Source organism: Pagrus major, chromosome 7, assembly GCF_040436345.1.
Source record: "Pagrus major chromosome 7, Pma_NU_1.0".
Lineage (NCBI taxonomy): Eukaryota > Metazoa > Chordata > Actinopteri > Spariformes > Sparidae > Pagrus > Pagrus major.
In genome coordinates, this window is record NC_133221.1 from 20,041,124 (window position 1) to 20,058,438 (window position 17,315).

Sequence of the window (17,315 nt, forward strand, 5' to 3'; positions counted from 1 at the left end):
GAGGACCATCACTAAAACTCTCAGCCTGAGAGTAAAAGCAAAATAAAGAGGAAAGGCAAGATCATGATGGGGCAGTGAGTGTAAAGAAGCTGTGAGAAACAGAAATTTAAACTAATGAAAAGAATGAATCATTTTCAATATGCGATACAGAACAAAAGCTCAGGTAATAGTGCGGAAGACAATTAGGAAAAGGCACATTATACAAGTATTGTGGATCAGGACCCCAGGAGAGCATAAGAAGTAAGGATGAAATATGCCATGTAATGCTAAAACATTTAAGTGCACATGGATTGAATGAATTATTAGTACTGTATAATACGGTGTGGGAGGAGGAAGAATACCACAAGGTTGAAAAGAGGCGGTTATTGTTGCTATAAGAAAACCTGAGATAGATACATTAAACCATCAAATATAGACATATGGATTGCCTTTATTAACATTAACACATATGAACACATGCTGTATGTAAACAGATGAAATGAATGCTAAAGGAAAGACCTATGTGTTAACTGGGTTAAAAACAATCAATAGTAATTGATTAGAGAAGATTAGAGAAAATACTCCTTTGAAACTGTGTGGACATCATTTAGAGAGACATTTTGGCTCTTAGGAGTATATTATCGTAGAAAACACACCATTTAAGATATTTTAGTGTAAAAACGTTATAAATGTGAAGAGATGACTTTTGGGGTTGGACTGGGGAGCTGACATTGTGTATGAAACACTGTGGGAGATTAATTCATGGATTTACATCCAAAACCATACTTGGAGGATGAGCTGTAATCCAGGCCTAGGTCACTTACTTGCATGTCTTTTGTTGCTGCACCTCCATGAAATCTCCAGTTCTTCTGATAATTTACTAGGAGCCGTGTTCTGAATAAACGCGGCATTTCTCCTGTCTCAACTTGTAGGATGTGCACAAAAGGAGGTTAGTCCAACTGTGATGCAGCCTGTAATCCCTGTGTGGTTAGCAGATTTCTTCAAATCAAGGCAAGATATAAAAGTGCACATTTTTATAGTAATAAGGGAGTAAATAATGGCTGTGCAGGGTTTTACTGATGGATCAAAAAACCCTGTAACATATAACACTGCTTCTACAGTTGTACTTCCTTACTACAGAATTCAAATATGCACACAGATCTCTAATTATCTAATCAAAGTGTGTATACTGTTGACTTGTACGTCATTTTGATGCCTTTGAAATTGGTTGAACAAAACTAACAAAGTTCAAAGTCCACAGTTATTCAGTCTCTGCATTGTACAGTCTTAAATAAGTGGCATCTAGTAGTCTTTGTGAGAATATGGGGGGATATAGAAAAGAGAAGGCAATAATGTTCAGATTAATAATAGGACACAGTAATCTGAAATGATAACATTTTAGGGAAGCATCCAAACGATCTTTGTGAATATCGGAACATAGAACAAGTGCTTGTTAGTGGCAGTAAATATAGTTTTATATATTGGAGAGAAATTAAACTATTTGGCCCAACAGGAGCCACAGTTAAAAAAGTTTACTGGCAGGAGATGTTTGGTCAGCTTCATTAACAGAATAGGCCTGAAAGGAAAAGTCTGAAAAACCCATAATAGCCATAATATTATTACTGCATTTCCATTTCATAAGCACTTGATATGCTTTGTATAAAGAAGGTGGGGTTTTATTTTGTACAAGTAACTCAAATGGTAAAGCTTTGAGTCTGTCACTGTTCTTTTTGAACAATAAAGTTAAGTAAAAAAAAAAAAATAATAATCATAATAATAATAAAATTAATAATAAAACATAAAACAATAACATCCCTTATGCCCATGACAGCCATACAATTTTATTTAATGCTAAATTGATTGTTTACAATAAACATTAAAGCTAGAATTGAAAACCGGAAGCTGCAGGAGTTAAGTAGCTCCACAAGATGGCGGTGTTGCGACATTAACGAAGCCCGCTGCCGTTAACACCTCAAAACAGACGAAGAAGAAGCCTCGGATGTTGTTTCCGTGTTGGAAACTGCTCGGGACGAGATAAGAGGCGAGCACTACTGTCAGTACTTATTAGTTTTAAGATAAAAGAAGAAAGAACAGTCGTTTTCTTCACATAAAGACTAGAATGACAGATTGTAAACCGTGTAAGGTGTGCAACTTCACACGACAGAAGTCATACGGGGTGGTTGTTCCCTCCTTAGATGAGCTGAAGGTAAAAGGTGAGTTGTCAAAGTTTGACTTTAACTTGTAAACCTGTCAGAGAAGCGACTGTATACATGTAAGGCTCATAGTCTAATAAACACTGCGTATGATACAATAGTATACAATAGTATCACATAAACCCAGTCGTGTGTGGTCTTAGTCCCTCTAACTTTAGTTTACATTGGTCTGTGTTTATTAATGCGTCAATGCTGCTTTGTAATATGAAAGTGAAACACAAAAGTTATGGTGTTGGATCATCTTCAGCACTCTTGTCAGCCTTTAACATCACATTGTGAATATGCTGCATGGTTTTTAGCTAACTTATCTGTCATGATCACCACTGAGCTATCTGCAGCACCTCTGTCTGTCATCATCGTGTTCAAACTTGCAGGAGCTGAACATGAAAAGTCAGCCCTCCACTGCTGCTGCTCATTCCTGGGATGCTAGTCAGCAGGCGTTGCCCAAGATCATTTTACTCTCCAGGGTCTCTGTCCATGAGATGTGCTTGTGTTTTTCTACATCTCGGAAATATAGATGTATTTTTGATGATGATAAAGTCCTGTAACTGCAGGTAACATTTGAAAAAACTGTCGTTATGACCCTATTGTAAAGTTATAAATTACAACAAAGTGTGCCGCACAGGCATTGAATGATGTTGAGTAATACATTGCACTTGGTCTTTCATTTGTATTTGGCATGTATGGATCTGCTCAGCAGGATGCTTCACATTGTGAATTCAAAAAATAAAATAAATAAAATATCGATGCATTCAGTGAGGACTGCATCCAAACCCACCAGAGGCAAGTCCACCTGACACATCACGGAAATGTAGATCTATCATTGACTTAAAACATACTTTATTTTAAAAGGAAAGCCTAAGGTTAGGCTGGCCAAGGGAGTAAGCAGCACAATCACTCAAGAGCAGTGTACTGTGTGACAAATGTGAGCAGCTGTGATGGGAGAGGAGGTGACAGCTTAAATGGATTGACTTGTGTGTTCAGGAGTCATTGGTATTTGCTTGAATCAGCTGAAGATCAGGTTCTGTGTGAGTTATTTCTGCCTGAAGTATTTTGCTTGTTTGCTATCTCCGGACTTGTTTTTCTGATTGTTTTACAAAACAATCAGAAAATATATATAGTACAAATACTTTAGAGTGTCAAAGTTGTCTGTGGCATTCTTATTTAAGGATATTTACATAAGATCTGTTAAGTCTGTTGTTTCTCTGTTTGCCCCACAGGATGTGAGTTTCTCGGGTTCAGCCCCAGTGAGCCTGTCACAGTGGTCCTTGAGGATGATGGGACGATAGTCGAGGATCAGGCCTACTTTTTGTGTTTACCTTTAAACACAAAGTTCATGCTGTTGCATGAAAAAGAGGCATGGTCTCCACTTCGCAGGAGTAAGCACGTTTACTTCTGTCTCAGATTTGTCGACAGTCTGGACTGATTCATAAAGTGCACAGCCGCGTGTTTCGGTACTTAAATACTTTTCATTGTAGTGGATGGTGGCACAGCCTGGATGGCCCGGGATTCAGTGATGCTTGAGACTGATTCTGTAGACGCCTCCAGTGCTGAACCACCCTGGGTGGACCTGGCTCAGCAGCTGAAGCAGGACCTTGCCAGCATCATCCTCATGTCTGAGGCAGAGTTACAGGTACCAGGAATATTCTTCTATTATACCAACAGTGTTTGCTGTCATACACTGGTGAGAAGGAAATTGTACTAATAACTTAAAAACCAGTTTCCTCAGTTGTCACCATCTGCTTTGTCCTGTTGAAGGGCGTCATCAGTAAGAACAAATGGAGTTGGGTCAGAGTGTCACAGACAGGGTATGGAAGTCAGAATGTACTGAGAGACAGACTAACATTGCTTTTGGTCTTACATACAGTAACACCAGCCTTGTCCTTAAAATATGTAACTTTGCTCTTATTACAGAAAGCTCTTTCTTTCCCCCTTTAGTTGGTGAGGTTCACAGTGTAGTATTTGTCACTCATATGCATGACTTGTGCACTTTAAAAACCTCATTTATTTTATTTTTTGTGTTTGAGGCCACCATAGACCATAAAAAGCAAAACGTGAATCAGTCAGTAAAAACATTGTTTTTGAACAGGTCTTATGTGCTCTACTTTCAGCCTCACTGTTTTAGTCTCTCAGCCTCATTCCTTCCTTCTTTTATTTCATTATGTGTCTTTGCTGTGACGTAAAAGCACCACATCAATCTTGTTACTCTACTAAGTTATATTATATTATTGCTTCAGTCTGATTTGTGTCACCTACTCCAGGACTTAGTGGATGCACCGTGCCCTGAGCTGGCCTTTGCACTGGGCTTCCAAGAGAAGAAGGCAGTGGACCTCCAGGAGACACTGCAGAGGGTTTTGGACCGACGAGAGGAGGAGAGGCAGTCCAAGGAGCTGCTCCAGCTCTACCTCAAAGCTGTGGAGAAAGAAGATGGACAGCAGGAAGAGCCAAGCCAGCCCAGCCAGGGAGGTAGGACTGTGTCATTATGTGGTGGTTTTCTTTTTCTCAATTTGAAAAACAGTTATCCTAAATAAAGATGCAGGACATCTCATTCATAGCTTACCCTTTCATACTTTGGTTTCATGGTCTATTCTGCGGCTTCCTAACACAATAGAAACTATGTGATAATTTGCTACCTTTTCATTTGTGTGTTTCCGTTGGTTTAAATAAACTCTACAGAAACTGTATTTCACAGCAATATTAGTTCTTTAGTGAAATATATTACAGTGTTCTGTGAAGAGCAAACAGTGTGTTCATAAGAAAGTCTCAAGCAGCCCTCAAGAGCCTGCTTTATAACATAAAAAATGCTATGTAATATCTGGCATTGGTATCTGGCTCATGACTTTTGCTGTGATGGTCTGTGTTTTTTGTGATAACCACTTTTCTTTCATTTGTTTTTAGACTTTATTGTATTGTTTAGGTTTTTTTAGAGTTAAATTATGTCTCAATTATAATGTAAAGTGTATTTTTATGTAGAATGTTTGCTGTTATTTAATAATAATTATAATATTTATCTATAACTCTTAAAATGCCAAAGGCGCTCATATATCTTCCTCTATCCTACGTACAATTTCATAAATAGCTGTGATCAATAAGGATACAACATCCATCAAAATAATGACTATAATCGTGTGACTGTGTAGCCATACAGGAAGGTATTGACCCAAAAATTGCTTTTTATTACAGTCAGGGAACAAACCTGACAAGACCCTAATCAGCATGTACAGCTGGTAGAATAAGAAAAATCTGAGCAATCAAGAAATCTGAATTCTTGATGAATGTCTATATATACTGCACTGTATTTGTCTTTAAGAACTGGGGGCACTGTTTGCATTCAATGGATCAATATTTCAATAAATCCATGTCCGTATCTTTTAGTTCATATCCACATCAAACAGGAATAATTCAACCTGAAACAAAAGCTTTTTAAATAAAAAAAATGCACTTGATGAACATAATAAGGGATATTTTTTCTTAACATGTTATTGTTTGTATGCATATCAGTGCCAACACACAAGTAGTCCATCTATTCCTTCTTTTGCTACAAAGTGTTTATAGAGAGAGAGCTGTGCTTGTGCCTTTTGGTCACTAGGTGGAACCATTGTCTCTGCTGAGTAATCCCTCTTGTAGTGATTTATTAGAAATATAACCTTATACAACAAACGATCCTGAAAGAGAGCCTGTTTTAATGCATCAGAGGCCGGAGACATGGACGTGCCTGACGGGATAGAAGAGGACTCTGCATCTGGATTCATGTCTAGGACGCTGATGGTCCTGAAAGGCAAATCAAGCCCAGAGACCAGACTGTCCACTGAGGATCTGCAGGTAGTTCACATACACCACTGATTCAAAACTTCCACAGATGAAAAAAGATGCAATTTGAAGATGTCACTTTGGGCTCTGGGAAATAGTAATGAGCATCTTTCACAATTCGTTGACTTTTTTTTAGACTAAACAACTAATCATGAAAAATTTTGAGCGATTAATCCACAATGAAAAAAGTTTGTTCGTTTCAGCCCGAAAAATTCCTCAGATTTGACTTTTATGTTTGAATGCTTCAGAGGATTCAGTCCTAACAGATTTATACAGTAGATTGATAAAAAAAACACTTGCATTAAAATGTCACAAAAATGTGACGCCTAAATGCACCTTGAAATATCTCATTATATTCTTATGTTGTTCCTTCTAACTCAAGGCTTGTGTTGTAACATACGCTATCAAGCCTAATAAGCAGCTGTAAAATTGATGAAGCAATTACACAAAATTGCAAGTCCCAGAACAACACATCCACTTATTAGTGACACAGTTCTGTTATATAATCCAAAGGGCACTGACTAGGATGCAAGTGTAAGATTTTGTTTACTCTTACTTGTATTAACAAGGAGATGAAAATATTAGAGGCACTTGTCTATGTAATAAAGTCATTATTAGCTTATTATATAAACTTGACTAAGGATAGAATTTAGTCAGCATAGTCAGTATAAAGTTTCACATATGACTTCCCGTGATTGAAACCTCTCCCATGTTTGTTTAGTTGGTAGTGAGCAGAGGGCTGGAGACTATGGAGCAGGTGCTTGGCTGGGACACAACGAGGACGTCGGCGTTGCTGCAGGCCTGCGAAGCCGAGCTGACCAGACGTATCCAGCTGGTTCAGGCCTTGCAGTCCATCAGGAGCAACACAGAGCTGGACAGCAGCCAGCAGTCCAGTGAGAAGAACGCGGAGGAGCAAGGTGTAGAAACACCAGCCCAAGGCAGCGACTAGGCCGAGGCTTCACCTGAGCAGAGACTGATAAGAATTCACACTACCTGCCTCAGGGTCAGTCCGCGTGGGATTTATCCTGTGGTACGGATAATATCCACAATGCCGGAATCCATGAATGTTAATGATGTTGACGGCCGCATCATTTTGTAAAAGTTGCAAACCACTTGAATGCTTTTGCCTCCAGAGGAAGCAGAGTGATTTGCACAAGTCATGTTTATCAAAGACATGTTTGCATTAACCACTGGCATCAAGTTTTTATTGGCTCCCTATTTTGATGAGTGCTGTGCTGTGAAAACAACATTCAGGTGAAACTTAAAGCAACAGTTCAACATTTTTGAAAATGTTTTTATTGACTTTCTTGCCTTTAGTTGCGTGAATAAAAGGCTGGAGCACGCTAGCTTAGCTTTGCATAAAAACTGGACACAGATGTAAATGGTTCCCCTGGCTCTGTCTGGAGGTTACGAATTCCATCCTCCAAAATCTCGTTAACTCGCTAATTAACACCTCATATCTTCCTGTAATCTCTACTGGTTGCCTGGCAACCTCATTGTGATCACAAGACTCCAGGAAGTCACTGTACCCGACCAAGAGAAAGCCCCCCAGTAAAACAGCATCATGTCATTTTTAAACGTTATTTTATGAATTATCAAACAAATGCGATGTTTGTTAACCAACATATGAACTAATGGGCTTTAGGGGTGCTAGTAGGCAGGTTTTGTTACCTTTGGATGGAGCCAGGCGAGCTGTTTCCACCTGTTTCCAGTCTTTGGAACTGCACTGCACTGCTGGGTTCAGCTTCATATTTAGTGGACAGATTTAAGAGCGGTAACAATCGTCTCTGATATGCTTGTCAAGGAGGCAAATAATCATATTTCCCAAAATCTGTCATTATTGCTTTAGGTTTTTTTTTTTTTTATAAACTGTTACTTTTGAACCATCTTCCCAGTCTTATTGTTTACATTCTGCTCCCCCTTAAACACTGCAAATTAAGACAGAAGATGTGTGTTTTATAAATGTATAAAGGTAACAAATGTACTTTGGACGAGCCACAGAAACACTGTGGATCTCCAGCCTATGGTGAGTGACAAAAAACATTATCCTGTGTTGGTTGAAAATAATTTACATGTGCTGTCACTAAAATGACGTTTACATTTTGAGTATGGGGGATCTTTTGATGAGTTTATTTTATTTCAGCCAGCTGGCAAACAGGTTGATGTTCTGACTCCAGACCTCCTCTTGCCTGTTATCTTCGCAACTCTTGCAAAAAGCATTCAAAAATGTCACGTAGCCACTACAGTGCCATAGTTTTTTACGTTTTTCTTTTATTTATGCTGTACAATTCATACATTCCATCATTTAGTAAATAAACATCTCAGCATTTTCTTTTATATCTTGAATTTCATGTGACATTTTTACCTTTTTACGGTCCATTAGTTGTCTCTTAATGTCTTGTGTCTTCTAACTTGGGATGAAAACACATAAATATCTAGCGAACAGGTTTCCCTATAGTGAACATGAACATTTTTATAGGTATACACTTGCCTAAATGTGGCATTTTCTTGTATGTTTTGTGCCCCCGTCTTCATGTATGTGCACCTTGGTGTGAAATGTCATCATTGATTGGTGAGTGATCATTTAGGGAATAAATACATGGAAAAATAGACTTTGGAAAAAAATTGTAAATATGATAAGAATGTCCACTTAAGCCACAATACCAAAGTAACTTGTACAGCACTAGATCCGAGTGACATGGAGTGCAGATAGAAGTCTTTCTGAAATATATGGAAATGCTGACATTGACCAAATAGATTTGTATAAAAGCATGTTTGCATGAGTAAATCTGTTTGAATGGCATATATGGACTAATTTATCATTCTAATAAAAAGTCAGACAGATCGCTCAGTCTGTCAGTCAGATAGGATACAAGATAAGACAAGATCACTGCCTCACTGAACACATTATGGACGACCATATGGCTGAGAATGACAGCTTCGTCCGTAAGTTGCGTAGAATTTCTGAATAAGAGCTTCTTTAAAACCATCTTTTATACACTATTATTGAAATTATGTATCAGTGGGGTGGCTGTGTGATGTAAGACGATGTGTGCAGGTCTGTGTGACTCATAGGTCAGGTGGAAGAGAGCTTTCATCATGCTTGTCAGCTCATCTATCTCTCGAACAATGAACACAAATGATGGTGGATTTGAATTTTCAGAAGGATCATCTTTTTGTATTGTTGTACTTCAGTATCAGATACAGAGAGAGAAAGTGGTCTTCAAGATCTGTTTATACTCAGTATTGTCTCCGTGTCCATCACAGAGCTTGAGCCTCAGCACGTCACATGGTTTCACTCAAAGTAAGCTGTCACTGCTGTTTTATAACCCTCTAAGAATTGTTGTGTGAGTTTCCCAACACATTCACATTTTGTATTTAAAGGTGCAATATTTAAGAATTGAACCAGTCAAACCTGTCGAATTCATACTTGACAACAAATAAGGGGCAGGGTAACCTTTAACTGCTCGTAAGTGTAGCTGGCGTTGGCTAGTTAGCTCCGTTAGCCATGCAGCTAACGGTCTGGACTGGGAGCTTGGGAAGTGTTGGTGTTTACACTGCTAGCAAAGGAGCTGTGGATGGGAATGGGACAGAGTTAGCTGGTTAGCATGCTAACTTCTCTGCAACACAAAACACAGACAAATGTTAATCACATTCTGTTAATATTTTGTTAATTTTTAAACTTTCTCCACTAAAAGCCTTGCATGTTGCACCTTTTTCATTTAAATGACAAATGTTACAAAGGTTTTTTTACAAAGTTTTATATGACTATACTGTTTGTGTTTTAAGGTGCATTTTCTAAACCTGTTGAATGGTGGTACGAGAGATTTAAAAAAAGAATAATAATAAACTAACCCTCAAACTTTTGACAGAGCTCCATCGCTTTCTATCAATGAAGATTTAGTGTATTTATAATTATGCACTGACAAATATGACTCAGCAACACAATTTGTATTCTTACTTCCTCTGAGGACTTCATCAAAAGCTGAGTGTTTTGTGTTGAGACAAGACTAAAATAGAGTGCATACCTCCACCAAGGCCCGACAGTCTCCTTTTGTACTCATTCATAGATACCAGCCACCAAAAAAGAAGACATTTTTATTATCAAGGGCCATGATTTATTTCCTGAGAAATTAATAAAAATGTCACAATGTTAAAGTAAGTGAGAAAAAAAATCCTGGATCCGTCCCTATATCAGGATCTGCACCTTAATTGAAAATCCATTCAGTAGATTAATTATCTATTATTATTAACAAAAACGAAACATTTTCTGACACAGTGAACCTCCTTTATATCTCTCTCTCTACACCTGCACGGGTTCATGCACGGGATGCAGGGCAACAAAATACTGATGGGTATATCAGCTGTAAGCCTATTGGCTGCATGCTGCTGTCAGATATTTTCCAACTGTTGGTTAATGGGTTTCATGGTGTGCGTAATTCCTGTGGAATTAGCTCCAACTAGGCTGAACAGTGAGAAGTGAGTGAGGTATAGAGGAGCAATCAATTGTGCAATCATGTGTGACACTGTCTTGGTGGATTGGATTATGAGTTACCAGCACTACAGGTAACAACTGCAGGTCTGCTCTGTAAGCACCCAGCTGCCCTGAGGACTGTCTGGGCATTTCATGCTGGGAACATCACCAAAGACCTTCTGACGCTGTTGGGTTGCAAATGCCAAGGTGATGTACGGGTCAGTACCTACAATATCTTGCCTTGCTTGTAGTTGTAGTGGCCTTCAAAGTATATAGTACGTAGCAGCATAGCGGTTCAGTTAAAGTTAACATAATGACGTTTTGGAAAAAAGAAGAAAGAGAAAAAAAAGTTAAAATAAATCAACACAAGTGTGCTTCTTGCTCACATCCACACAGTCAGGCGTGCTCTTTTACCCCACTTGTGCAGCAATGATGGGGGAAACGCTAGCGAGCGAATGCAAACGTGTCAAATGAGAGGCAATTTCATGGGACTGAAGAACCCTGTAATGACTGTTTTGATAGAGTAGTGGAGCTGGGATTGCTGAGAACAAGCTGCATTATGTATGAAGGTTAAACGACTAGCATTCACCGCTTCTTAGGCCAGACTGACTGACTTCCAGAGTACTTTATGGATTTAATTTATTTCTCCCAGAACATTTAAATGTGTTTCTGTCTTTAACGAGAAAAGAGCAGAACGGTTTGCATTCAGTTACAGTTCTTTGAAGATTTCTTTTTAATTAAAATGCTTCACATATGGCTTCAGGTTGTATGTTATGGTCACAGAATATTTACAGTATAATGAATAAAAAAAAAACTCAAAATGGAAAAGGGTCTTTTAGTCTTCATTTATTTGCACAAGTAACAAAACAGTAAAACACCCAATACAAGAGTTGTTAAAAGAGGATTAGGCTGGTCAGATTAGAGTAGCATCTCACCAACAGCAATGAAATAAAACAATGATTGTTAAATTAGAAATTAATCAATAACATTGCTGGAAATTTGGAGAGTATCTTTCTAGCACTTGTGTCACAAAAAAATAAGGGTGTGTTAAAGGGGCACTATGTAGTTTTGGAGAAGTAATTAAAACTTAAATAAAATATTTATTTTTTCCAAAACTGAATAAACAAACTGGAAAATAAGGTCCCCAGAACACTGTTTGAAGCTAAAAAGGTGGCAGGGTCCGCCAAATATAAATGAAGTAAAACAGTATGAAATTTTGTTGTTCCTTTAAGGTCATTTTGTTTATTCAGTTTATTCAGTCCCCCCCTGTATAAAATGTTCACATAGCCTATGAGTACAACTACATTGTTTATGTCAACAGGCCATCAGTCTTAAAGCAACATTATGTAAGTTTTTTACCTTAAAATAACAGCTTCAAAATCATGTTGATGGTTCGGTGTCTTGTAACAGGGTGAATGGTGTCTCTGTCTCAGCCACTCCGTCTCCTATCACTTGTGTCTGCACTATGTAACTTCAGTGTGAGGGTAGGATCACAGCGTTACATACACTGTACATACACAACACTGTTATGACATAATGAGTTTTGTTTGTAGTTAGCACCTACATTACTTCTGACAAATTGTTACAGACCTGGGATTTGTATTTACGACAGTGGTGTTGCACAAAATTGCACAAAATGCCAATTTCTACATCATGTTGCTTTAACTCAAAGTGAGGGATTCAGCCTTGGTACTGGTGTAGTTGATCTTCCATCCCTTGTTTTTCCCACTAGCATCAGATCTGAACTTGACATGCACTTGGTAACTTCCTGTGTCAATGCTGCCTGGTGGTATCGATCCGCAGTAGGGTCCGTACTCTTGTCCAGCGGTTGAAATCTTGTAAAAGGGAAACATCAATTAAGAAACAGAGATGTTGATTCATTAAACGCCTGACTGATTTACGTCCAGACAAACTTAAATGTGCAGGAAACGGCATGGCCATACAGTATATCACCCGAGGAGGACAAGTCAGTAAACGCACTGCCTCCACAAGCATGAGGATGAATACATTGCTTATTCATCTTCCTGTGTGTGTCAGTCACATGACTAACCTTCAACATGTCGTACGGACACGGCACTTCTGGGTGTCCCTCTATGTCGAAGGGTTCCTGGAACTCCAGGATTATTCTGGATCCCTCCGGCAGACGGATGGTGTGCTCGCACTGACTCATAGGTGGGTAGGGATTCGGGTAGTCCGGACTGGTCAGATTCCCCGACAGGGAGGTCAACACCTGGCTGATGCATGGCACTGTAGGCAAGACTCACACACTCATTAAAGGGGCACTCTGTAGTTTAGGAGAAGAAATTCAAACTCAGAATATGAATATGAATATCTAATAAAATTTATATCATTAATGAGGTAATAATACAAACTCAGAAATAGTTATCTTTTCCATAACTGAGTAAACAAGTTGTTCTCAGAGGAAAATAAGGCCCCAGAACACTGTTTGAAGCTAGAAAGGTGGCAGGGTCCACCAAATGTAGACAAAGTAAAACAGTATGAAATTGTGTTGTCCTTTTAGGTCAGTTTGTTTATTCTGTTTATTCAGTCATGAAAACAAAGAGGGTTATTTAGTTTTTTTCGGCATAAATATCAGTCAATGAAGGTCTTTCTCTTCTGATTTAAATTTCTTCCCCAAAACTACAAAGTGCACCTTTAAACATGGGTGTTTTTTAAGATATGTTGTCCAGTTTGTCTCTAAGCCTGAATGAAAAGTTGTTTGATCAATAGAAAACATTTTTCACGTCAACTGAGACATTTCCCGGCAACATAAATGATGGGATTCATTTAAGTTTGCATTACTGCCCCAGCAGATGTTGCAGACAAAAACAAATGAATTTCGCAAAAGAGGCTGAGTTGCTGTAATTCATATAATTAGTACAATCTGTAGGCAGATAATCATTTTGGCCTATTCATTGCATGATTTGTTTTGTCACCCTTTTTTCCTCTGGCGAGGAATAATAATTCGAGGCACATCAACTGGTAATTGTGATTAATTACGCAGTGTCAGTACACTATTAGTGCTGCTCACAGGTATCAATTTTTAATGTCATTTTGAAGTTGCTTTTCCCTTAGGAATCTACAGTAATTAACCCAGCCTTACTCCAGCCGGCAGAGATCAACTACTTTATGCATCAGTGTGCCTTTCAGATCTTGAATTAGGTAGCACAGGGAGCTATGATGGAAAAAAATCCAATCTAGAAAAATATCAACTGTGTGCCCTGTGTGAAATGTCAGAAAATAGTTTTTTGAAGATTTGTTCTGCGCCCCTGTGAAATATTGAGAACATGTTGGAACACAAATGGATTTTTTTCTTCTTCTTCCAATAACTGGGTGTAGTTACAAGTTTACAATGCAGCAAACTGATCTGATTTTCGTCAAAAAAAGTGCGGCTTTGACGAATTGAACTGAAAGATTTGGCCATGATTTGATGATATGAACAGATGCTGTGGAATTAAAATACATTGAATACATCAAACAGAAGTCAATGAGCACTAATATCTGCAGTGTCTGTCTATAAGGAGCTGACCAACAGAGTATTTAGCCTGAGAAACACCATATACCTTATTTACAGAGATCAATATACAGTTAAGCGCTCTCTGCCAAGCTCTTAACACTGCACCTCACATCCCTATCCAGCTTTGGACTCACTTTGCTTGAGCTCAGATGAACATGCCTCTCGGCTCTTACCTGTGCAGGATCTGTTGTTGTCATGGAGAAGGTATCCTTGTCTGCACGTGCAGTAGTATCCACCGATGTAATTGTGGCAAAAATGATCACACACTCTCTCCCCGTCTAACTTAGACTGACACTCGTTGATGTCTATTGAAGAGAGAAAAACACAAAAAATGTATTTTTCCATACATGAACATATGATAAATGGGAAAGTGAGTGGAAATCTTTGTATGAACGTCTTCCTAAATGTCACATAATGTGTGGATATTTTTATTTTTTGCATCTTTCTGGAGCGTGTATGTCACCCATAGACGATGATGTCAGCACAGACACTAGATTAGTCTGGTGCACCTTAAAGGCAGCATTAGTGGGATTTGTCAGTTGCGGTTTGTAAACACAACTTTCACAGTTGGCCCCTCCTCCCAGGCTCAGAGACACCAACAGATGCGTGCTTATGATCCGGCACCTGGTCGCTTCATTTTTATCCCTCTCTCACACCCTTTGCTGGCGGCTGCACCCACTGCCCAAAGGTTGATGCCCAGAAACGTCTCAGACACAGCAAAATAAGAATATACAGGCAGAGGGCAGGGTTTCTGCAGATGCAGACATCGCCACACACTTTTAGTGGACTTAATTCTGCCTTGCTCACACAAAAATGCTGCCAATGACGTCAATTGGTAGAAGATAAACAATTAATAGGTGTGGAAAGAACAGCTGCTGGAGCCGGCTCTGAGGTGTGATCGTTACATCCAATTATAAAAGCATGACCGGGTGCTATATGACTGTGCCAGTAGCCCCATTCACACTGCCCTTTGAGTGCGGGAATCATGCGCTGATTCTCCGCATTGTCCTCTGTGTGAAACTTTCAGATGCGGAGAGGGGAGAAAGTTTCGCTGCGGCTCTGATGTGCCTCCAGAGATAGTATCAGAGGTAGGTGGACCACACAGATGTCATCATCATGACGTGTACCGTCACGCCTCTTTTGGATCCGCATCGCCGGCATGCTGTATGAATTGACACACTGGTGCGGATTCACGCTGGAGCTGCTTGGTTCTGTGTGAACAAAGGCGGAGAATTGGCAAGCCTTCGCTGCGGAGATAATGCGGAGTCTCTGTGTGAACAGGGCTACTATTAAAATGCTTAAGTAACAAATAACTGCACACAGCTCATATTCAGAAAATGTGCCTTTAAACGAGCCATCAGAACTTCTGTAACGTTGTGATGTCACAACTGTACAGTCATCCCCCTCAGTAATGCCTCCAGTGCAGCCCAGGTTGCAAAAACACCAGCAGACCTGATGCGGAAACACGGTGCGAGGTGCTTGCTCAGGTCTGTGGGAGCTGACCAATCAGAACAGACTGGCCTTTTGGGGGGCAGGCCCCTACAGAGACAGGCACTAAAACGGACCGTTCAGACAGAGGGTGAATAGAGGAGCTGCAGCAATGGAAAGTATGAGACAAATAATGTGTTTTTGAACATTAAAGCATGTAAACATTTTCTAGTAGATGCCCCATATGGGAGCTTTAAAACATGGAGTTAAATGGGAAAAGTATTAATTGCTTAAAAACTAAAATTGCAGACAGTCTGTTTTTCAACTTTAGAGTCAACACTTGAATCCCAGAGGTGACAGAAGATAAAACAAGAGGGTTTGTAATTAAACCACATTCTGGTGAGGAAAATGAAAAAAAAGCATTTGTCAAGCTACTATTGAAACTGCAGATTGTGTTATTACATTCAGAGAGGCTGTTTTATGTACATTTAGTGCCTAGTAGCCTTTGTTGCACTTTCCAATTTGTGCCATTGTTTTTGTCACTGTATTTTTGTCTGCAATAATATAATTCTGCTATTATTCTCTAGAAACTCCATGACACATTGCTCTGTGTAATTACATCCACCAAAAATGTATCTGCCTTCTGGCAGCAAATGTCACTATTCTGCATCACCTTCTGAGGTGTAAAATGCTCGGAAGCCTGTGAATCGGCCCTCGTTAGAGTAGTCACTCCTAAAGACCACTGACATGAGGTTCCCAGCTGACAGGATGACCGTGTTCCTCGGGGTGCTTTCATGGTTCTTCTCTTCCTGGCCGCAGAACCGCAAGGTTTCATTCCCCTCTGCAAAAACCTGGTTTGACAAGGTCAGATGCTTTTTAGTGAGCAAGCTACAGACTCAAGTGCAGATCATGGGAGTTGGAGTTTCTCCAGCATGTACCTGGATGTAATCATATTCACACTGGTTTGAGGGCTCCATGCTGAAGTGGCTGAAGTAGAGTTTGACCCTGTGGCCATCTGGGACACTGATGTTCCACACTATGTGCTGGTTGTCAGAGTATGGCTGGGGGAAGTTGGGGGAGGTGAAGCTGCCATAGAGTCCTGTCATTTCCACACTCAGCGAGACATGGAGGAGAGAAAACAGGACAAACACACAGCCCCCACTGGGCAAAATGAGGTGTCATGGCAGCAGTTTCAAGGATTATTTAGCAGAAATAAATGCTAACTGACACTCACCTGCTCATGTTGGCTTAACAGTCCCCGGATATTTGGCGTGTTTTGGAACGATTCACTCTCGGTGATCTGAGGGTAAATGAACCCGGATGGCCGGCTGGTCGACATTTAGGTAAACAAAGTGAGACAGACACATGATCTGTTTGTCATCATTCCCCACCTCCCTCAGTCACAGAAATCAGTCTGATGCATGTCAGAATAATTTATATTCATTCTTACTCTGTTAAACTAATTTTCCTTTTGCTTTTTCTCCTCAAATCCACTTTTACAAGTGGGAAATGATAGTTTACTACTACTATTTGCATAAAATCGACCGCATTCCCCAAAACACAGGAAGAAAGACACACAGCACATCACTTGGTTGCCCAATAACTACATTTAGAACAATTTTATGTAGTTTTTGCCACCTTTGATTGGTAAAATGTATTGATTTGAAGAATTCTAAACATTATAATAATATAAAAATTAATGTTACACTAAAATATATTTCTAAAAATGGAGATCACCTATCACCTGCGTCACACTTTCATGATTTCTGAGCAGTAAAGCTGTCAAATAAAAGCCTGAATCACTATATCTACATTTACCAGCCCAGGCTTTTTGTTTGCACCTCAACAAAGGTCCACTAATCACGGTTCGATCCCTGGCTCCTCCTGTCAGCAT

The 17,315-nt window shown here is 39.5% G+C and overlaps 2 protein-coding genes across 2 annotated transcripts; one reads left to right on the top strand and one right to left on the bottom strand.

The window, feature by feature from the left end:
- The first annotated feature begins 1,977 nt into the window (after positions 1-1,977).
- dffa (DNA fragmentation factor, alpha polypeptide) lies at positions 1,978-8,339 on the top strand. The gene is made up of 6 exons (XM_073469361.1): positions 1,978-2,192; positions 3,413-3,571; positions 3,671-3,825; positions 4,454-4,658; positions 5,887-6,014; positions 6,724-8,339. Exons 1-6 carry the CDS (start codon positions 2,099-2,101, stop codon positions 6,949-6,951), a joined length of 969 nt encoding a protein of 322 aa, XP_073325462.1. The 5' UTR covers positions 1,978-2,098; the 3' UTR covers positions 6,952-8,339.
- A 2,967-nt stretch (positions 8,340-11,306) lies between these two features.
- On the bottom strand, positions 11,307-16,741 carry masp2 (MBL associated serine protease 2). The gene is made up of 6 exons (XM_073470138.1): positions 16,656-16,741; positions 16,360-16,582; positions 16,095-16,272; positions 14,167-14,298; positions 12,527-12,723; positions 11,307-12,311 (listed from the first exon to the last, which is right to left on the bottom strand). The coding sequence occupies exons 1-6, from the start codon at positions 16,661-16,663 to the stop codon at positions 12,138-12,140; spliced, it is 912 nt and encodes a 303-aa protein (XP_073326239.1). The 5' UTR covers positions 16,664-16,741; the 3' UTR covers positions 11,307-12,137.
- Positions 16,742-17,315: the final 574 nt, after the last annotated feature.